Source organism: Cadophora gregata, assembly GCF_030347475.1.
Source record: "Cadophora gregata isolate MNR1 chromosome Unknown scaffold_6, whole genome shotgun sequence".
Lineage (NCBI taxonomy): Eukaryota > Fungi > Ascomycota > Leotiomycetes > Helotiales > Ploettnerulaceae > Cadophora > Cadophora gregata.
In genome coordinates this window covers 1782963-1804329 of record NW_026695929.1, presented here as the reverse complement: position 1 = coordinate 1804329, position 21367 = coordinate 1782963, and the positions used below count along the sequence as shown (strand labels likewise).

The following is a 21367-nucleotide window of genomic DNA, read 5'->3' as shown; positions in this document are numbered from 1 at the left end:
GGATTCTACTGTGAGGGTCATGTTACCAATTACGCACTATCCTCCTCATCGACTTCGGAATAGGGGCTGTGACGCAGTGGTAGCGTGTTCCATTCGCATAACCATCTACACTCTGTTGTAGAGAATGTTGGAAAAGCCGTGTGTTCGAATCATACCTGCTCCAGAAGAAGTCTTTCTTTTTTGGCTTCTTTTTTGAGATGGAATGAAGTAGCGGAAGTTGTAGTTCCTCAACGAAGGTAGTTGACCCTGCCAGCTATTTTAGTCTCCACATGAGAGAAAGGGTTGAGCTCAGTAAAAATTACCGCCCCAAGGAGCAGGCAGCTTCCTTCTTTTGGGGGCAGGTCGGATCCATTACTGAACATCCCATAGATTCATTAGCGTCAGTTGTGGCAAGTTATGGGTCTATTTATATTCGCTTACAGGTAGCAAATCGAACCAACCCCTTACCCTTTGATCGCTTATCCATGCATTTGCCCACAATAACTATGGGCACATAGAAAACCGCCAAAAAAAATAGACAGCAGAGAGCCGATGAAAAATGAGGAGAGTATTAAAATATTGCAAAAATGAAAGTGCTCAGGCATTGAATGCGTAATAGAATGGAGATACCGCGGATCGAACACGGGATTTCATCAAGTCATGAATACTGCTGGAAAGCAGAATGCAAATGATGCACGATACCACTTCGTCATATCCCCTGATTAACACATGTTATGGCTAAAATTTCCCTATCTCACTAGATACAGTTGATAGCAAAATTTGAGATTTTCAGTTTGGTTCTGGTGCGTGAATGAAGTGGAGATAGTGGAGAGGATCGAGCCAGGATGTAGTCGAAGTGCCTGCTTGCTTGAATCTGCCCAAGCGTAGATTTTGGTCTTTATTAATACAACAGTTTGGCCTGATACATGCAGAAATGTTACCAGAATAATTAAAAAATCTTCTGTTGTGTGGTTCGCGCACGATGTGCCACATACCTTACGGACAGTAAGGTATGTCACAATCCATGCCCACGGCAAACTTTTGTTTACTTCGCAATATATTGAACATTTGGTACGTTGAGCCACGTACTGAGACATGTGGCAACACAAGGGAACAATCTCGCATGAAGTAATCTGGTCTCTATAAAGTGAGAGATTTTATTTCAAGATCATTTATAGCATTGGTCTGGCGCCAGAAGAACAAGATAGGTGAATGGAGCATGTCTGTGATCGTGGTTTAAGAGGATTTTGGATTTGCTTGGGCACCAGAAGATCTAGCATATAACTTTTCCGGCATAGGGCCTACCTATCCATCTACAAAGAGTCCTTGGGCAAAGTAGCAACCTTTTCTTGGAAAAGCTTCTCGGCCTTGGACCATACTGGGTGCGTTCTCCATTCCTTCAAGTGCAACAAACTTGGCAACAGATCCTTGCTGAAAGCCTCACTTGCCTCTCTGGGAAGCAGACTGGGCAAGTGATCGATGGAAATAACAGACAATCTAGGCTCACCCTTGACCTCAACTGGCACAGTTGGCTCGGTAAAGGTTGTGGCGACAGTGTAGACTGGAATGGGATTGTTTGGGTTGGTTGTATCGGCGCTGACGTCGCAGATGACCGAGAGGTTGCGGTCGGGTGTATCAAGGCTCTTCATGTCGACAAAGTTGGGGATCTTGGACATGAGATATATGCAGTTGACGAAGATGTCACTCTCCACAATCTCGGGAAATGGCCCACCCTTAGCGGTCTCAGCCATATCCCACTTCAACACATTCTCGGTGGGAACGCCTGCTCTTAGGCAGAGGTCCACAGCACCGCTACCGCATCGTCCGAGCGCACCGATCACCAGTACCCGGGGTTCCTTGCCAGTCTTTTCCTTTCCAGCTGCAATTGCCTTCTTGACGTCCACAATCAAGGCATCTTCATTGGGATAACTCGATACGCTTGGGAAAGGCTCTGAGGCAGAATGTGAGAGTTGCCATGCCCATGTCTCAAGAGCAAGAGCTGCACCGGCGAAACCAGCATGATATCCGAAGGCTGCAACTCTGCGGTACTTATCGTCGGTGAGGAATTCGAGGTCGAGGAGTGTACCGCCGCCACGAGGAAATCGAGATAAGACCTTCTCCCAGCCTCCTTGTTGCTTGTAGCAATGTGCAAATTGGACATGGACGTGCTTAAGAGGAACTAGGGAATGTCAGATATTGCAATTGCGGCAATGAGAAATCCATTGGCATACACTCTTCAACAGGAAGCTCTTTCAACCCAATAATGATGTGATCTGCGGGCGCTTCGCGCCATGTATTCTCTGGAACCAACGTAGCTCCTACGGCCTCAAATTCGCTATCCTCGAATATACGCTCTGGACTGCGCTCGACGTTGACTGTGTAGCCAGCATCTATGAGGGCCTTGGTGGTTGTCGGTGTGAGGGCGGAGCGGTGCTCGAGGGCCTTACCCACTGCCGAACGCATTAGTAATTGTCGCAGCATGATTTCAGGACATTGAAGCCTTACACTCGGAACGAAGATGAAGAATTGTTCCAGACATATTGCTTTATTTTGTCAATTGGAGTTGAATTGATTGTTGTGAGTATACTCCAGGATTATATATTTGACTGAGAAACATCCCGCCATTTGTTTTGTTTTCTGCCTGGTGACGTGACTCACCGCCGTACTGTTTTCAGGGGTAAGGATTTTCCCCAGCCGACATCGCTCTCTGGCGGCGACAGTGCAATCCAAGGGACTTCAAGAAACTCTTTAGTACTTGCAACTTTTGGATGTACGAATTTCATCATGAGATTGCTCTGAGATACTTTGCCAGATAGTCCATTTTCCAACACCACGTGGATGTTGATGTTGATGTTGAATTAGCAGATAGACCAAGTGGCCCTCTCGCATCCAGCGTTTCTCGCTGTTTGGACTATCACCTTCCAAGAGGTCAGTCGTTTGGAGTCGAGGTAATGGTCTCTCAGGATGAAGGAGCAAGATTGATCTTCTGTGCATCTCAGTTGTCTGACCCGCTTATCCCATGCAACCCCACAAATCGACCAGACTGTAGTCTATTTCAGGAATGGGATATATCTTCAAATTTATTAGTGTAATTTCGAACCTCGCAAGCCACTCAAGAACAGAAGGAATAGATATTCTACATTGAAGTCCCTTAGATATTGACAGCTTAATGGCCACTGGCTTCATTTAAATCGGCTAGTGCAGAAGTCGAGCCCGTGCTCGTCACGGCGAGTTCTGAAGTTCGTTTCGTCGTTGTTTCTCAAACGACCTTACCTGGCTTGGCGAGTCAAACGAGATCCGGATCTACAAACGATTGGGATCCTTCGTGCGCTCAAGGCGATCTCCCGCTCTCCATACCGATGGAAAGAGTCGAATCCGGAAAAGTTGAAGTTTGACCCGCATACTTTGAACCTAATCTGACGAACGACGCTCCGTCGCAGAATACTGCTGTATATAGGTTGAATACTCTTGGAATGCGTTCGTCGAATCTTGCTGGCACGTTTGTTGTCTCTTCAGAACCCGCTGGGGTATTTGACCCTCTTTACTGTTCCTTTTTCATGTCCTTTCCATTGTTTTGTTTTTGATGTAATGACCGCAGGGATGGCTTTCCTTCCGAGAATGCCTGGTGCGCTCGCCGTTCTTTTATATCTTCAATGTTGTTGTAATGGAGTGCGAGGACAGAACCAAACTTTACCGGGCTTCGGGGACACAGTCCAGGTTTTGGGAAATGTAAGTCCGGAGCAGCAGCCGTCCGAAATTGCTTCAAACTAACAAGTACAGATGGAACGAACAGATCAAGACTTCAGAGACGGCCTCGCCCTCGATATTCTTTCTCCTAAGCCCAGGACACTGGTCGTTACGCAAAACAAAGCGCCTTTGGCAGCAATATTTATGACAGGGGAAACGGGCGGACCTTTTGTCGCTGTGTCCAACTACTCCTATATCATCAAGATGAACGAGACAGCCAACGATCTCATAGCCAAGATAGAGATACCGTATGACCCGGTCGAACTACAACAACAAGGTCTATTAGAAGCCAATACTTTCGTTGCCTCTTTGGCACCGGATGGGAGAAGCTGGACTGTGGACGACCAGACACGGAATGTTCATCGTAGCGAAAACAACACGCGGATAGTGAAGATGACCTCCATAGATGGAGAGTTCATACTCGTGGCTCGGAAGACCGTCGATACTAGTAATGTCTTTATACAGTATGGACAAGGAGAATCGAGGACGGCCAACATGACTGCTGGTCCTGGGCTTCAATGTGCAGAGTTCATTGACGGGATGAGGTTTACCGTCCAGACGAATGTGGACCTGAGGATGAACATTGAGCTCAAGCATGGTATCAACCCAGGGACATTGCCGCCTAACACCGTGTCCTTAAACTCGTACATGTGGATCATAAATACAAGCGCGCCGTTTGAGAGAGTCAATGCCGAAATGCTCGTACCTTGTATGTAGCTCTGCGTTCTGTTACTTGCTAGGCTAACCGCTCTCTATAGTCAACAGGATGATGCTCACAGCATTGAGACCTGACGGGTCCTCTCCCTCAACTATGTTGACGGTCGGCCGACGAGCTTTGAACGCAACAAGCGGAACATTCTTACCTTTTAATCGTCTTGTACAATTTGTGAAAGAGTTGCCGGAAGATAAGGTCGTTGTACCGCAGGTAAACCAACTGGATGGACAGTACATTATTCTTGTCACACAGCCTAAGGAAGTTGGCGAGAGTAAGTCAATATTAGCTCCCAGTGACAGATGTCTAGTTTTTACATGCTAACAGCGTGATAGCTACTCCACATGCTGGGATTATTAAACCTGGAAGGCGTGATGTAGAAAAGCCGCCCAGGTTGCGGGATAAGGCGCTTCCAAATGCTAGATACCGGATAGCTGTATAATATGTCGCGTTGTCAAATTCCCAACATGATTTCAAGTCTCGGAAATTTCGTATTGAATCGGTTATCTCTAATCTATGTCCTCCACCGCTGGACTTATTGTAGGCGTATTCCCAAAACTTTCTAGCCCTCTATCGACAATCATGGGAATGGCGAAGTCATTCCGGGTGCCACCTATGCTTTGAGGATCGGCCACAGCGCCGTTGGTATCGGCTTTCAATGCAGCGTATCGTGCCCCAGCTTGCTTCAATAAGTCCTGGACCTCAATTTCCCTCGCGGCAATCTCGTTCTTCTCTTGCCTGGACGTCTCCATCTGTTTTTGCCTCTTCGCTAACTCTTGCTCCATTGAACTGAGTGTCGACTGCAGTCTCTCAAGACACTCGGACAAAGCCGGTAAAGGCGTGATCTTCGTTGGCATTTGCGTCGCACTGACTTCCACCGATCCATCATGCTTATGAAGGCAATCCATACCAGCGCGTGTCTGAGCAGTCTCGTAAGCGGCTCGTCTCTCAGCTTCCGAATCATCTGAATCATCATCTGAACTCCCCTCCGCCTGGTGAATCATATCGGCCATTTCCTTTCTTTGGCGTTTCTTCGCTTCTCGCTCCTGTTTCTTGCCCAGTGAGATTCGTCCGTCATCGACAAACTCGTCGAAACCTTCCCCCAGATCCTCATCTTCTCTCACTAATCTACTTTCCTGTTTCTTCTTCTGAGGCAAGAGAGATACCTGTTGCCTATCGCGACCACTGTCATCGTTGAAAGAAATAAAGTCCTGCTCATGAGCAAGACGGGCTCGGCGTTCCTTCTTCTCTCTGATCTCGGCCTCGCTGGGTATGGAAGCTGGCGCGTTGTCGATACCCATATTTTCATCCAGATCTACAACCATAGCACCTTCCAATTCCGAAGCATCCAAGCCATGCTCGTCTTCAGCCGTAGTGTGGGAAGCGGTCAGATCTTTGGGGGTAGTTGGCGTCGAGCTCTTGAGTTCATTCAAATAATCCTTGCTGTAAGTCGGTCGTTCTTCGTCATCCTCGTTCGAGCGCATTGGCAGCCCTTGATAGGGCAAAGTCCTCTTCAGAGCATTTCCTTCAATCACCCGTCGTCCCATCGCCGCTTTCTTGAGGGTGAACTCTTCGTCGTCCTCCAATGCTTCTGCTGCATCTCCAGATATGATTTCACCTGGTCCAAACGAGAGTCTCGAAGCACCTGGCTTCTTCTTTTTCATCAACGAATTTGATCGGCCTATAGTAGACTTGTTCACAACCTGCAGTCCATCATTCTCGTCTCCATCCTGCGACTGATCGTCAAACGCAACACTCTGTCGTAAAGAGCTTTTCTTGAATGTCTTTCGGCCTGGGACCGACGAGCTTAGCCCTCCTGTACTAGCTAAAGTTATGGGGTCAGCTGGCTTCTCCAAATCAGCAGGGCTCGTAGCTGCCATAGCTTCTGAGTACTTACGAGTGTTCACAGGCTCCACGACTTGGACATTCTTTGCGCCATCCTCATCATCTTCGTCCACTTGAATTTTGCGAGCTTTCCGCTTCGAGCCAAAGGCAGAATTCATCTTCTCAATCGCAAGTCGCGTCGTACCAGATTATTTGGCTATTATACTGCTCTTAAATCCTTTTACCAATCGAAGTAAAAAGATATTCATGAATATCGGAGCCTCATTTCAGGGCTGTCCTTATCGTCACGTGACGCTATCAGTTAGCGCTTCAAATCGCATAACTTTCAACGAGCAGCAACTCGTTGCAAGTGGCATTTCCAAAGAACCAACAAACTCAAGCAAGATGCCTCAAGCTCAGCCAGAGCTTAAGAAGGTAAGTCTCTCCCCGATCCAGCCATACGGAGCCTATAGAGCCCTCGCTTTTCGCGGTGCGCGACGTACGAGTGACAAGAGGAATGCTTTCTCTCCAAGGCATGAGTATTGTACTGAGCGCGTGCCTAACCCGGTCTTGCAGTACCTCGATAAACGACTCTTCGTGCAGTTGAACGGCAGCCGGAAGGTCATCGGAGTTCTGAGAGGTTACGATGTACGTTCTCCTTACCCCGCTGTGGGGGCGCTTTGGCTAATGAATGCCCCAGGTGTTCTTGAATATTGTGTTAGATGACGCCGTGGAGGAGAAAGATGGTGGAGAAAAGGTCAGATTAGGGATGGTGGTTAGTTGTCATAAGTCTCCTACGTATTTCGGTTGGATTAATATGGGTTTAGGTCATTCGAGGAAACTCCGTAGTCATGCTCGAAGCATTGGAGAGAATAGGCGGCGGACGAGAGAACAGAGGAGACTGAAGTATCGACAACACAATCTAGCAAGAAGCTTCTCGAGAAGACCTAGATGGAGAATCGGAGAGGTCAAAAGTCGTTGCAACTTCTGAAATCAAGGCGTTTGTGAAAGGGAAGGCAAGGCAGGCTCGATAAATACCATTTCTCATATGCAAAATGTCAACAAATGGATACCAGTTTCTCTGCATGACAATCCCAAGTCAGGGCAGCCGTGGCTACTTGAACTGTTCCCAGTATTTCTCTTCGAAGGCGTCCATCATTGAGCCCTCAAATTCCTTGACCCATCCCTTGATGCCACCTTTCAGAATAAGCACTTTAAGGTTACTCTTCCGTCCGAATTTAGAGACATCTTCAATGTAGTCTTGCATCCAGTTTGCACAACGGGGTCCTCTACCGCTCGAAGATCCTAGCCATTTAGTGATGATTCTACCGAATGCTTGCATGACTACTTACCACAGTAGAAGATGACCTGCTTAATGGAGGCTCTGTCGCAAAGATCAAGAAGGGTTTTGCGAGACTGGTAAAAGCTCTGCGCTGGGAGGTTGAGAGAACACTGGATTGTTCCGCCCTGGAAAACATTCGTAAATGTAAGTATTGTTTTTACGATTTGCTTCGAGCATTAAAGAGCCACATACTTCCCAATCATTCCGCCTAACATCAACAAGCAAAAACGATCTCGGCTCTGGCGTAAGATCCATATCATCAAAGGCTTTCATCAACTCATCCGCCGTCATCTCCGTGCATTTCGCTCGAGGCGCTGGGAATGCGTCCCACCAATTCCCAGTTTGTGTTGTTTGTGTTTCGGCCATCTGTCTCTTGATAAATTATGTGTCGATAGATGGAGCCGAGGACGAAAGACGTCTTGACATCTAAAGGATCGGTTTATGGCGCTTGTTAGGCAGAACTTGAACTTTCAAGGTGAGTCAAGTTTTGCGTCAAGGCTGAATCTTGATTGTGACTAATGCTAGCTAATGTGAATAAATGTATGACCAAGAAAATTGACACTATGGGCACTTACAGAATGGTTCACTATTATTCGTGAAACTGAAATGTGAAGTGGGCTAGACTTCGAAGCTTTTGGATTTTTGAGAACACACAATGGGCACCTGACCGCCAAGACTGGTATTAGTTATACGATTGAATCTACACTACAAGTCAAAACTACGGACGATCCTTTTTGGGCCCCTTTTTGGACTTTTTGTGCGCCTTTTCGCCCATTTCCTTTGCATAAATTTCAGCAGCCGTCTCGTCTGGTTTCCTCTTGCTCTTAGCACTCTTCACGCTGACCACAGCGCCTTTCTTGCCGGACTTCCGTATTTGCTCCTCTGCTGCTGCCCATCCAGGCGCACCTTCCTCGATCTCATATTGCTCCAAAGGTAGAGCATTAATCAGCTCTCTCTGCTTCTCCCTTAATGCCTTCAATGCCTCATCTCCCCCCTCCTCAAGTTCCTCTTCAAGGCCAAGCTCCAACGGTACGAATTTGTCATCCACGACTTCGTCATCATGAGCTCCGCTTGCATTCTCCCGACTTACACCAATGTTGTCTCGGTCTGGAAGCTCCGATTCGTATGCTCCGGAGACTACCTCGCTGAAGTGTGAGCTCATCTTGCGTATCGTCTTGATGAACAAGGCTAGCAACTGTGATGACTGGACTTTCTCGAGCTCTTTCTCCAGCATGTCGAAATCCTTACTCTGCAGTCCAATAGCAAGAAGTACGGACTGTTGTAGACCACTAAGGGTGATTTCTGTTTTCAGAGGTCCAATGAAATAGGACTTTGCGAGGTCAGGTACAAGATCGAGGATTACATGGTAGTCGAGCATGTTGTTTGCGTACGACGCCAACCGTTTGAGATCCCAAGGGTTTAGTATCCGGTCAATATCCTGCTTTGAAAATCGTTGTTGTTGGAGGGATGTGTCTAATTTTGCTCCCTTGTTGGCGAGTTCATCAATGATGAGGGCCAACTCGGCAGGAAACTCCTTGAACTGAAACTGAAGAAGCTTGACGAATCGGTTTTGGAAATCCCGTGAGAATGAGCCCAACCTGTTGTAAAGTTAGCTTTGGTCTATGTGGGCCGTGATATCGAAAGATACACGAGCATTGTGACTCATTGAGTTACTCGAATCCCACTCGGTTTTACAAGAGGATGCATGCACATTCATTGGATAGGGGCAAAGCCTACCATGAAATGTCTTCGCCAGATCCAAGAGCCTTAACCATGACACAAGTATGCTCCCCTGTCAGATCATTTGGAGTTTGCCTCAGATATAGTGGAGCGAATGCAGCTTGGCCCCAGAATTTGAGCAATGGCTTTGTCAGCCCGTAACTTACACCTACGTAGTCAAGCTTCTCAGGGCGACGCTCAGAGAGCTTGGAGAAGAGGGGTGGCATCTTCTTGAAATCTCTGACCTTGATGTTGTCATCAAGCAAGGAGGAATTAGCCAATTCTTCATCGGTCACCCTGGTTATGGTCTCTTCGACATAGGATGTGGCATCCTCGGATAAATTGGCGAACTTTCCCTCGTAGAAATCAACAAGCAGTTCGAGAGCTTTTTTGCCATAACCCATCCTGACATAATTTGGGTTCGTAGCAATCCTGACGATACGCGCACCTGAAAGACCAGCAAACTCGTCGTCCTGGAACTGTTGACTGACAATCCAAGGGATGAGATCTCCAGCAGCTCTTTTTCCTCGGCTGAGACTATTAGCAACGCTTGCTTTGCTGATACGTCCTTCAAGAGCGACTTGGATAACACAAAGTGGCTCAGGAAGGCGCTTGCTAGTCTCAGAAACCGGCGGTATCAAGACGAAGAGCTGATGTGCTGGGGCATCACTCATCAACTGAAGATCGTCGGGGGAATTTTTGTAGTGACTTGCAACGTAGAGGGCAACCATCTGTTGCAGGAACTTTTCGGAAACGTCGTGGAAAGAAAAGAGAGTGTCACGATTGACAAGAACCAGCTCGCAATCAGAAGGATGAGGAAATCCTACGTTTCGTAGGGAAGTCAGGGTTGCATCAAGGCCTTAGAAGTAGAATCAGTAAGACAGATTCAAGTAGATCGTAGGAACTTGTAAGATCGGACAATAGGCATGGGTATAACTTACAGAGTACTGTGTTTAGCCATTTCTCTACAGTATCACCTTCCGCATATCGAATCGGTTCTTTGAGGGACACTTCCCGCAGAGAGCGACCACCGGTGAATGTGCTCTGAACTTTGGCAGCTTTTCCAGTTGATCGGTCAGCTACCTGTGCATCTTCCGACCCATTTACTTTGGCACCGCTTGATTGTTGACGCAGTTGTTCTATCAACTTCAGCGACAGTGATCTTCCCGTGCCTTCATATCCATTTATTGTTGAGGCCATGAATACCAGATAGGGACCAATCAGCTTTCGTACAAGTGGAAGGGGGATGGCAGCGGCTTCATCAATAACCAAAAGCTCCGCTTGCCCAAGTACATGTGCATCCTGGGGCTTGATATACTGGATAGTCTGACGATGCTGTCGGTGGATGTTCACACGAACAATGGCCTTTTTGAAGTCTGGGTTCGTAGATTGCACAATGGAGTAGTCTTCGTGATCCAAGTATCCCAGAGCGTCGAAACCTTTGAATATGAACTCGAATAGAGTCTTCAAGTTCTCTGGACTTGGAGATGTGATGAAGATATTGCTATAACCATGGGCAACAGCTGCAGCAACAGCAACACCGAGCGCGGCCGACTTTCCTCGTCCCCTTGCAGCAGTAAGAGTCACTGTACTTCTCAAGGTCTTTTCCGCAATGGCATCCACGAAAGTAAGCAGTGCCTTTGCTTGGTCGACAGTCTTTGCCAGTGTTACAAGAGGACCAACGGAAGGTGTGTCTTGAAGGGCCTCCTTCATGTTTTCCAATTCTATTTGTGACTTACTCTTCGGTTCGTCCAGATCTGGGGGTGGGAGAGCAGTAACATTCTTTCCGCCAGAGATTGGTAAAACATTCATCTCATCATCTATAACAAGACATGATTCACATTTTCCCAGCGAAAGGATGAATCTCTCGTTGAATCTTGCTGTGACATCGTCGTGCGCTTCAGTTCGATACCGCGAATGGACGTCCATAGACAATGTGTACAGCTGCTTCAAACTGCTCATTCCCTTGAGCAGAAGTACTACCAATCCTCCGCCCTCTACTGTTTCAATGGTTCTAGCGAGAAGATTTGGCGTAATGGCTTCAAAATCTTGCAGAATACACATTCCATAGGTGTTTCCCAAGATTTTCTCTGTCTCCTTGTAGTAGGTGTATCGAATATTGTGCAACGAGACGAAAAGTTCGAAAGGGTCCTCAGCATTGGCTTCTCGAATGCCGCGCTTCACTTCTTTCTTGATTTTATTTTCTCTTTTCTTTCGATGACTTGCGGCTGTTAGCAAATTTACATCAAAATTTCCTTTGGAAATGAATTGGAGATATTGCCTGGGATTTAATCTCTGGGATACAACAACTGGAACTTTTTGCATACCTCGTAAAACCTAGGAGGTCCTTTTTGTATGCCCACAGCACCGACTTATTCTGCTTCATATCTCTCTGCGACATTATGTAGTGCAAGTTCACTATGATGTCTTTTGAGCGGTCCCCCACCACCACAAAGAAGCTGCGCTTCTTTTCCTGCATGCCATTATGGATGAGCGCTCCAATGCGCGAGTCACTGGATGCGAGTTAACCTATGGCAGAACTTAATCAAAAATGGAATCATATCTTACATTGCCTTTTTGACCATATTGCAGGTTGGAACGAGAATCTCGAGGGTCTGGCACAAAGTCGGAGGCTTGACGATGTTGCTGGCAACTCAGCGAACTTTTTTTTATCAGCAGCTTCGATTAAGCTCTCCTAATCGTTAGCGGATCCGATAACGACAAGGCTGACACTAGCGTCACCAGCCTCTCAGCCTTGCCACCTCCTCCAGTTATGCAGTGCTTTTTACTCTTGTATCTGCAAAGGAAAAAAATAGTCCGATTTGTTCTGAAAAATGCTTGGTATTCTCGTGAAAGTGCCACAAGAAGATGTACTCGCTCTCACTTCATGCTCAGACGACAATATGTGCTGTACCGACAGGTTCTCTCAAGCTTGCCAGAAAGTTCATCCATTATTTTTTAAGGTATTTACCGGGGTAGTCTTATTACCACAATCAAAACTTTTACTGCAAAGACTCAATGACAAGCGCAGAAGCTCCGCCACCACCATTGCAGATACCTGCGACACCAATCTTTGCCTTCTGTTCTCTCAATACGTTGATCAGAGTTGTTGCGATTCTGGCTCCAGAGCAACCAAGGGGATGGCCAATGGCCACTGAACCTCCATGAATGTTCACCTTGGTCTCATCCAAGCCAAGGATCTTCATGTTCGCCAAAGCAACAACCGAGAAAGCCTCATTGATCTCATAGAAATCAACGCTCGAAGCATCAACCTTGGCATGCTTTAGAGCTTTGGGGATTGCCAATGCTGGAGCTGTAGTGAACTTGCTTGGAGCGTGAGCCGCGTCTCCCCATCCGAGGATTTTAGCAAGAGGCTTGATACCAAGTTCCTTCAACTTAGCCTCAGAAACAAGTACTAAGGCGGATGCACCATCGTTGATCGGTGCAGCGTTTGGAGCAGTGACAGTACCGCCATTTGGCATGAAAGCAGGACGCATAGCCTTCAGCTTCTCGATATTGAGATTTTTGACTTCGTCATCCTTCTCAACATTGACTGTTGGCTTGCCTCGGCCTCCGCTGACCTCAACTGGAACAATTTCGGTCTTGAAAATGCCTGCCTCAGTGGCCTTCTGTGCCTTCTGATATGACTTGATAGCATACTCATCCTGTTGTTCTCTGGTAATGCTGTGGTCTGATGCGCATTCTTCTCCTGCCATACCCATGTGCTCCTTTTTGCCATACGCGTCCGTCAAACCGTCCTTCAGAACACCATCAACCAAGGTTTGGTTACCATATTTAGCACCGTTTCGAAGAGTTGGGAGGTAATGAGGAACATTCGACATAGACTCGGTACCGCCAGCAACGACAATGTCGGCATTGCCAGTCATGATAGTTTGGGCCCCGAGAATAATGGCCTTCAGTCCAGAGGCGCATACTTTGTTGACAGTTGTGGCAATAGTGGCTTCGGTCAGGCCACCAGCTAGGGCACATTGACGGGCAGGGTTCTGGCCAAGGCTATATTACTGTGTCAGTAATCTTGGATGGGACAAAGAGAGAATGCTTACTTTGCAGACAATACATTTCCAAAGAAGACCTCCTCTACATCCTCGGGCTTGATTTCAGGTACACGCTCGACAGCAGCTATGGATATTCTTAGCAAATCGACAGTTTCATAAAATTGTATGTATCAACCTTTGATCGCAATACCTCCCAAATCAGTTGCGCTCAGACTGGAGAGGGATCTGATGTCGTTGTGTCAGTAAATCGTTCAGGGTTTGGCAGAAAGCGGAGCTCGCACCCCAAGAATGACCCGATCGGAGTTCGCACTGCAGAAACAATGTAAACTGGTGCTGAAGCCATACTGCCGGCTTTGATATTTTCAAGGCGATGGAGATTTTGGGGGTTATTCAAGTGCAGAGCTGAAAGAGAAAGGAGGACTAGAGGGAAAGAAGTGGGCAAGCTAAAGTAATCAAAATAATGGCAAAACTACTTTTGAAGCTCAACAGTTGCTTCACCGCCCCTCAAAATTAGCGCCTAGAGTCGCATTCAGGTACCCGCCTGTACCGTTTTCGGCATCATTCTACAGCCACTCACGGATACAAGATCGAGATGTCTTGACCTCAAAAGACACCAGGAAGCATCCATCTTCTCTGGACATCTTACGTTATCATCCATGCAGAGGGTTTTCTGCCATATCTGGTCCCGCGATCGGAGTACAATCCCATGTCGGAGAGGGGCAAGGCTGAAGTCACGTGAACACGCTAGAGCACCTGGCAGAGCACCTACGCGCTAGTGAAGACTGGCTGAACTTTTTGAAGCTCGTCGTCGCGAGAAGTTGACTGGTCGAAGAGAGTCGCATTTCCCACCCACGTCCAAGAACCTTCTCTTTGCTCATTTGCCCAATATGGATGACCTCTATGATGAGTATGGCAACTTCCTGTGCACTTTGTTCTTTTTTGCGACTAATCAATTTCCAGGTTTGGTAACTTCATTGGTGAAGCTGAAGAATCAGAGGACGACAGTCAACATGGTGTTGATGCAGGGGCCTATGTGTACGATGAAGACTACCCGGAGGAGGAGCCAGAAGTCACTGGCCAGGAGTTGATGGAAGTCGACGGTTGGTGGTTTATTCAACCAGATAACGATTGTACGGCTAATTACGTGCGCAGATGAAGGACCATCGAACGCCGTTATACTGCACGAGGACAAGCAATACTATCCTACTGCACAACAAGTATATGGAGAAGATGTTGAGACGATGGTACAGGAGGAAGATGCTCAGCCTCTTACACAGCCTATCATTGCGCCTGTCGAGCAGAAAAAGTTTACCATACAAGAGGCAGATCTCCCCCCAGTATTTTTCGAACGGAGATTCATGACAGATCTTATGAACTATCCCGATCAAATTCGAAACGCTGCATTTGCAGGGCATCTTCACCATGGGAAAACGGCATTGATGGATATGTTGGTCTTGGAACCACACGACATCACGGAACGATTGGAGAAGAAGACTGGGAAGAAGAGGGATGAACAGTTGAGGTACACCGATGTGCATGTCCTAGAGCGGGATCGAGGTATTTCGATCAAGTCGGCCCCCATGAGCCTGGTACTACAAAACTCTCAAGGCAAATCACACCTCTTGAACATACTCGACACACCAGGCCATGTTAATTTTGTCGATGAAGTTGCATCATCTCTCCGGCTTGTTGATGGCGTTGTCTTGGTTGTCGATGTCGTAGAAGGCGTGCAGGTGAACACTGAGCAGATCATAAAGCATGCCGTTCTTGAAGGGCTGCCGCTCACTCTTGTGGTGAATAAGATGGACAGGTTGATCTTGGAGCTCAAAATCCCTCCAACCGACGCCTATTTCAAGCTCAAGCATGTTATCGAAGAGGTCAACACTGTTATTGAGAACACCATTCCAGGCCAAGGAGAGAAGAGGCGGCTGAGCCCCGAAAAAGGCAATGTACTGTTTGCATGCAGTAGCATGGGCTGGTGCTTTACCCTGCAATCATTTGCGAAGATGTACGCGGAAAACTTTCCACCAAAGACCAAAGGGGCACCAGGAATCAACGTTCCAGAATTTGCTCGTCGACTCTGGGGAGATATCTTCTATAATTCGCGGAAAAGATCATTCACCCGAAAAGCTGTGGAAGAAGGGGCAAAACGTTCTTTCGTGAACTTCATTCTTGAGCCGATCTACAAATTGTACTCGCATACTATCAGTGAAAGTCCCGAGGACCTCAAAGATACATTGGCAACTCTCGGCATAACACTCAAACCTTCACAATACAAAACCGATGCAAATGTGCTCCTGAAACTTGTTTGCGAAAAGTTTTTTGGAGGATCAAATGGGTTCGTTGATATGGTTGTTGAGCATATTCCATCTCCAGTTGAGGCTGCTGAGGACAAGGTCCAGCGATATTATACTGGACCTCTGGACACCAAAGTTGCGACAGCTATGATAGGATGCAAGCAAGATGGCCCCTTAGTTGTTCAGATCTCGAAATTGTTCAACACAAGCGACGCGAAAGGGTTCCATTCATTTGGACGGGTCATGAGCGGGATAGCAACCCCTGGTTCCCAAGTCAGAGTTCTGGGCGAAGGGTATTCTATCGACGACGAGGAAGATATGAGCTTGGCAACTATCTCAGACGTTTGGATAGCTGAGACACGGTACAGCATTCCCACAGATGGTGTGCCGGCAGGAAATTGGGTTTTACTTGGAGGCGTTGATAATTCCATTGTCAAGTCGGCGACATTGGTTCCTCCCATATTACCGGACGGAGAGGATGCCTACATCTTCAAGCCTATCACGCATTTCACCGAATCCGTCTTCAAGGTGGCTGTCGAACCAATCAATCCTTCGGAGCTCCCGAAGATGCTGGACGGCCTTAGAAAGATCAACAAGAGCTATCCTCTGATCACGACTAAAGTCGAGGAGTCCGGTGAGCACGTTGTTCTAGGCACAGGAGAGCTCTACATGGATTGTGTTTTGCATGATCTCCGGCGATTGTATGCTGAGATGGAAATAAAGGTTTCTGATCCAGTCACACGGTTCTGTGAGACTGTCGTGGAGCAGTCAGCCATCAAGTGCTATGCTCAAACCCCAAACAAGAGGAACAAGATCACGATGATTGCGGAACCGCTGGACCAAGGCATCGCGGAGGACATCGAGAGCGGCAAGGTTAGTATCAAGAGCCCCAATAAGGTCATTGGCAAATTTTTCGAAGAAAACTATGGATGGGATTTACTTGCTTCAAGAAACATTTGGGCATTTGGGCCCGATGATCTGGGGCCGAATATTCTCCAGAATGACACCCTGCCATCTGAGGTGAGTATCCACAAGGCTCCGCCACCCCATGTAATCGGTCCTTTTTACTGATCTTCAACTAGGTTGACAGGCGACTCCTGCAAAGCGTGAGAGACACAATTCGCCAGGGCTTCAGTTGGGCAACACGAGAAGGTCCTTTGTGTGAAGAGCGTAAGTCTCCCAAATCCCCAGATTTCTTTCTGCAGTGCCGGCCCCTCTACACCTGCCAAGTTTTGAGAGCCGTGATCTCAATTGATTGGTCAATACCAAATACAGTCCGAATGTTCTCTGACAATCCATGTAGCAATCCGGAATGGCAGGTTCAAGATCATGGAGGTGGCATTGGCTTCCGAAGCGATCTTCCGGGGTGGTGGCCAGATCATCCCCACTTCCCGACGGGCCTGTTATTCTTCTTTCCTAATGGCTTCTCCACGACTTATGGAGCCTGTCTACTCCTGTTCCATGACTGGACCTGCGGATTCGGTCACATCACTCTACACTGTCCTCGCTCGTCGCCGGGGGCACGTCCTCTCTGATGGCCCAATTGCCGGTACGCCATTGTACCGCGTCAGTGGGCTCATTCCAGTCATTGACTCGTTCGGCTTCGAAACCGATCTTCGAATCCATACACAAGGCCAGGCCACTGTCAGCTTAGTGTTCGATCGCTGGAGTATTGTACCTGGCGACCCGCTTGATAAGGATGTTATCTTGAGACCATTAGAGCCTGCTAGTGCTCAAGCAACTGCCAGAGACTTCGTCTTAAAAACAAGGAGGCGTAAGGGACTAAGCGAAGACGTTAGTGTGGCCAAGTTCCTAGAGCCTGAGTTGTTCTCGAGCTTGAAAGAAAGTGGAGTCCTTGGAGATTGATGAGGGACGGTCGAACAAAAGTGCAAAGATAAGTCTTGGAGTTAGCATGGGCATGGGATCTCTACCTTGAGATAATATGGGGCATTTTTGGTGAACTGGCGTTCAGAGAATGATAGCTGTAGGATAGCCCTAGAGCACTTTCCAATGTACTGGCGCACCAAGATTTGGTAGCATGGGATGCTTTCCACACACCCACACCACCACCAACGCAACCTGAAATGTGCTGCACCTACATACAACCTCTTGCTTCAATTGGTCCCCCTTCCTGCAAGGCGGGATATCCGACGTAGCCGAGCCCGTGTACTTGAACATACAGCACTAGCAACGGTCGCTCCAGCTCATCTGCATCTCCTCGACGAACCCACAACTTTCAAACGAGCGAAATAAGCCCTGGACAATATCATACATCCATACTTGGACCTGCGCCAAACAGCATACAATAGCGCTCACTCACTGTGGAAAATCTATCATTGGCTCGCATATAGACGAATCCTCCCATGCACACCCAGGTATAGTAGCCACGTAATTCACTTGAAATGATCGGATGCCGAGAAACCAAAACAAGAGCGATGATACACCAAGATCTATTGAATGATTTCCACGAGGATGTAAAATTATCTTCTAGAAAGATCGTGGATGACGGTCCCCGATATTCCCGCCTTGCGAAAGGAGAATTATGCTTATCTCTCGCAAGGGTTTCTTCTTTCCACGCATGATCCGTTCCCAGCATCTTGTCATTCCCAGTCGGGCCGCTGGCCGCCCCTCTACCCCCCCTCTTATTATGCCTCTTGAGCTTCCCGAATAGTTCTATATATCGTCGAAATATAGGCGGGGGGCCAACCTTGTTTTATCGATTTTGCTAAATACCCACTTGGCCGCGTACCTTTTAGACTGGGGAAGCTGAGGTGGGCTAAATGAACATGACGCCTTTGAAAACAAAATCACCGAGGCACATTTGGATGACAGGACAGGACAGGGTAGTCGGGAAAAGGAAAGTGCCCTGGCTGCATTTTGCTTTTGGACTTTGGTGGGAGAGGAGAGGGTGGGTTTGTGGAGCGAGGGAGGGGAAAGGAAGAACGGTTTTGCCGGTTTCCCTAAGATTGGTTCACTTTCAATTTTTGTGGATTCGTGGTTCTTATATTCATGGATTGGATGAGGAGGCTGGTAGCACTAAGTCGCCCAATCGTCTTCCCGTCGAACCTTTTGGTGGGAAGCAGGGTTCAGATTTCTTTGGGACACCGCAGGGCAGCATCCCATGCTGTTCCACTACTTTCAAGCTTGGAGACGATGGTGGGGCAGAACTGCAGGATCATGGACGGAGGAAAGGAGGCTTGGGTCTGGATTCCCTGATTGGGTGGCTGGTACGGTTGACATTTGGACGTCTTTGTTGATTGGGTAGGACGAGATAAGCTCGCTTCCTGGAGAAGCTGCCCAGAAATGCACTCAGGGGTGTGATTATGGTGCTGCCCGGCCAAGGGCTTTGGTTGATCGACGATGTTGAGAATTGTGACCGCTGACGAGGTTGCAGATGACAGGGAGGAACGCACAGGGCTAGCGGTTGAGCTGCAGATGGCGATTGCCGCAATTCTCAGGGGTGAAGAAGTACACAGAACCCTGACAAGGGGCTATAATATAGAGTATTTTGGCCCATGCGAGAACCCCCCTGCAAATAATATCTATATATTCAGTTTGAGCATCGCCACTTTTGAAATTGAAAGTATGGAGAAATATGCGCGCGCTTGTCCTGAAGAAAGAATGCTATGTACGCCTGAGAAGCCGTGCAGCTGGAAGTAACATTATGTATCCATGCAGGGCTTCATCATCTTCTTCAAGATGCCCATAAGATTGTCGTTCTCTAACGCCGCAGCAACACGCTCCTTGTCCGCTAACTGTTTGTTCACCTCGTCTGCTTGGCTATGCGTACCCTCCTTGATCTTCACTTCGACCCGGTAACTTGGAGGTAAAGCTTGTTCCAAACGCACCCGAACGCCAAGGCCTATAACCGTCGCAAGTGAGCAATGCGTTACCGTGGGGGTGAGCTCAACGAGGACGCGTGATAAGGCGGCTGAATTCGTAAGGTCTGGAGGAGAGATGAGGTGCACATCTTGCAGCTTCACCACGCCCAAAGATTCCAGTGAGAGAGGGTGTTCAGGGTCTGATATCGGTGCAATGAGATCTATTGAAACGTCAGTTGTCAGCCCGTCCGAAGGGGACACTGCGTTTCTCCAGCTTTCCAGCGATGGACTTTCTAGAAGGAAACGTCGATACAACAAAGGTGAAATAAAGTTCAATTGCTCAACAAAGAGATCGGGGGGCAAAGGATTCTGCAATGACAAGGGCAATAACATTTGCTTTTATAGCATGATCTCGAATAGGGTAAGAAATCTGAGCATGGGAAGAAGACTTTGGCAAGGTAAGTATAACGCGACATCCGTTTGCAGCGGAGGCAACGTAACGCACCGTATATTTCTTGTTCATCAATTGGTTCCACACTGGAATCATCGGAATCGGTGTCTGAGAAGTCTGACATGTAAAACGGATCCAAGGCGTAAGTGGGCTTCGCCATCAAGAGCTCCCGGATGCCGCTTTTCTTGGTTCCATCTCCCCTATTCCTGCGTCTCTGTCTGTGCGTAGGAAGTTCAGACTCGCTCAGAATTGTGGGATTGGCATTGTCGAGTGCGGCCATTGCAGAAGTGGCGAGGCTGGACTGAAGATTCGTTTGGTAAGCTTTGGGGCCCCCGGAATGTATCTACTTGGGTCGTGTCTGGTGAGAGTAAGAGGATCCTTGCCGATGGTATAGTACTGTATGATTCAAGGTGTAAAGGTGCAGCGTAGTTGCAGTCGTGAGTGTGTCGAGGTGTCGTTCAGCCTTCTGGTACTTTTTTTCGGGATGAGTTTATCCGATAAAGTATCGGCAGAATATCGGGGCATCGCTTCCGTGGATTAGAAACCTGAAGCGAGGGTCCTGGCGCGAGGCTGAAGAGGGTAAGGAGTGGGCAGGTTCATGGTGCTTCAAGCCTATTATTCAAACCGGTACACAGTTGTTCATACAGCGCGCAGTATCACTGCCATCGAAGAATGCCTGCTTTTTGGTCACCGAGTGGTATTCCCAGTATCATACACAGTGACAGATGAATGTTGGAACAGGCATGGCAGCCCCTTCTTTACTCAGTTTTATCGCAAATTTCTGGACCACTTCCAGTTCCACTGAAGAAGTAAACTCTCGCCCTCGCCCAAATCAGCTGCTGACATTTGCCAAGGAAGCAGATCGCCATCGAGCACTCAGTGCGAAAGTGTGTTCTCGTATCCGTACTGTTGCATACTTCTGTCGCAAAAGTCAGTAATAAATAAACGAAGAATACGAGTATCAAGCCAATGGCTCGGCACTGAGAGTTCCGGGCCGAAGTGATAGGCAAAGGCAAAGCAAGACACAAGCCGTGTTTAGATAACGCTCATTGAGAAACAAAGTTACCAAGCGAGATCCAGGAGTCGAGTCAGGAAATACTACGAGCCGTCCCCTTTTCAGCGCCAACGGCACTTAGATGTTTCACTTATGCTGTAGTTCTTCCAAAATGACTTTTCAGCTGAACAGAGTCATTAAAAAGTCTGTGTGATGCTGAATCTTCAAGGGGTGTCTTGGAATTGTTGGCTCACGCGGCTGGTGGTGTTCGAAAGATTAGGTTCATGTATTTTCCTCATGTTGATTCAGTAGCGTCTATCTAACTTCTGAGTCTCCATCTGCGGCTGAATCCGCGAGTCTAATTCGGAGAGTTCGTTTTCGGTCTTTATCCGAGTCTTGTCAGTATCAGTGCCCAGTCGTTAGTACTGTTGTCATGGTTCCATTGTCCACGTCCATCCACTGGCG

General features: G+C 47.8%; 9 protein-coding genes and 2 non-coding genes across 12 annotated transcripts; 4 read left to right on the top strand and 7 right to left on the bottom strand.

Moving 5' to 3' along the window:
• The first annotated feature begins 62 nt into the window (after positions 1-62).
• On the top strand, positions 63-163 carry ONS95_012417. Its single transcript has one exon. It is a non-coding gene; the product is annotated as a tRNA-Ala (tRNA).
• A 437-nt stretch (positions 164-600) lies between these two features.
• Positions 601-698, bottom strand: ONS95_012416. The gene has a single exon. It is a non-coding gene; the product is annotated as a tRNA-Ala (tRNA).
• Positions 699-1292: 594 nt separating this feature from the next.
• Positions 1293-2518, bottom strand: LYS1_2 (Saccharopine dehydrogenase; the record flags this gene model as incomplete). The annotated part of the gene is made up of 3 exons (XM_058506047.1): positions 1293-2158; positions 2211-2429; positions 2485-2518. 3 exons carry the CDS (start codon positions 2516-2518, stop codon positions 1293-1295), a joined length of 1119 nt encoding a protein of 372 aa, XP_058358570.1.
• A 1079-nt stretch (positions 2519-3597) lies between these two features.
• On the top strand, positions 3598-4880 carry ONS95_012414 (uncharacterized protein; the record flags this gene model as incomplete). Its single annotated transcript, XM_058506046.1, has 4 exons — positions 3598-3708; positions 3760-4435; positions 4485-4712; positions 4774-4880. 4 exons carry the CDS (start codon positions 3598-3600, stop codon positions 4878-4880), a joined length of 1122 nt encoding a protein of 373 aa, XP_058358569.1.
• Positions 4881-4947: 67 nt separating this feature from the next.
• ONS95_012413 (uncharacterized protein) lies at positions 4948-6441 on the bottom strand (the record flags this gene model as incomplete). The annotated part of the gene is made up of 1 exon (XM_058506045.1): positions 4948-6441. The coding sequence occupies one exon, from the start codon at positions 6439-6441 to the stop codon at positions 4948-4950; it is 1494 nt and encodes a 497-aa protein (XP_058358568.1).
• A 226-nt stretch (positions 6442-6667) lies between these two features.
• SMG1 (Serine/threonine-protein kinase smg1) lies at positions 6668-7167 on the top strand (the record flags this gene model as incomplete). Its single annotated transcript, XM_058506044.1, has 4 exons — positions 6668-6697; positions 6839-6910; positions 6963-7037; positions 7090-7167. 4 exons carry the CDS (start codon positions 6668-6670, stop codon positions 7165-7167), a joined length of 255 nt encoding a protein of 84 aa, XP_058358567.1.
• Positions 7168-7376: 209 nt separating this feature from the next.
• ONS95_012411 (uncharacterized protein) lies at positions 7377-7970 on the bottom strand (the record flags this gene model as incomplete). The annotated part of the gene is made up of 3 exons (XM_058506043.1): positions 7377-7567; positions 7615-7729; positions 7797-7970. The coding sequence occupies 3 exons, from the start codon at positions 7968-7970 to the stop codon at positions 7377-7379; spliced, it is 480 nt and encodes a 159-aa protein (XP_058358566.1).
• Positions 7971-8269: 299 nt separating this feature from the next.
• ONS95_012410 (uncharacterized protein) lies at positions 8270-11981 on the bottom strand. Its single transcript, XM_058506042.1, has 5 exons — positions 11892-11981; positions 11651-11836; positions 10265-11544; positions 9342-10182; positions 8270-9202 (listed from the first exon to the last, which is right to left on the bottom strand). The coding sequence occupies exons 1-5, from the start codon at positions 11906-11908 to the stop codon at positions 8323-8325; spliced, it is 3204 nt and encodes a 1067-aa protein (XP_058358565.1). The 5' UTR covers positions 11909-11981; the 3' UTR covers positions 8270-8322.
• An 86-nt stretch (positions 11982-12067) lies between these two features.
• Positions 12068-14155, bottom strand: ERG10 (erg10, acetyl-CoA C-acetyltransferase). The gene is made up of 4 exons (XM_058506041.1): positions 13621-14155; positions 13515-13564; positions 13388-13463; positions 12068-13337 (listed from the first exon to the last, which is right to left on the bottom strand). The coding sequence occupies exons 1-4, from the start codon at positions 13680-13682 to the stop codon at positions 12326-12328; spliced, it is 1200 nt and encodes a 399-aa protein (XP_058358564.1). The 5' UTR covers positions 13683-14155; the 3' UTR covers positions 12068-12325.
• Positions 12068-19167, top strand: ONS95_012408 (uncharacterized protein). Of its 2 annotated transcripts, XM_058506040.1 has the most exons (6): positions 12068-13502; positions 13583-14246; positions 14300-14439; positions 14492-16656; positions 16719-16806; positions 16940-19167. In XM_058506040.1, the coding sequence occupies exons 2-6, from the start codon at positions 14227-14229 to the stop codon at positions 17500-17502; spliced, it is 2976 nt and encodes a 991-aa protein (XP_058358563.1). In that variant the 5' UTR covers positions 12068-13502; positions 13583-14226; the 3' UTR covers positions 17503-19167. The 2 variants fall into 2 exon arrangements, with proteins under 2 accessions (XP_058358563.1, XP_058358562.1); XM_058506039.1 differs by lacking the exon at positions 12068-13502 and having other exon boundaries at positions 14156-14246; positions 14492-16962.
• A 131-nt stretch (positions 19168-19298) lies between these two features.
• ONS95_012407 (uncharacterized protein) lies at positions 19299-20188 on the bottom strand (the record flags this gene model as incomplete). Its single annotated transcript, XM_058506038.1, has 3 exons — positions 19299-19678; positions 19849-19905; positions 19963-20188. 3 exons carry the CDS (start codon positions 20186-20188, stop codon positions 19299-19301), a joined length of 663 nt encoding a protein of 220 aa, XP_058358561.1.
• Between the last annotated feature and the right edge of the window lie 1179 nt (positions 20189-21367).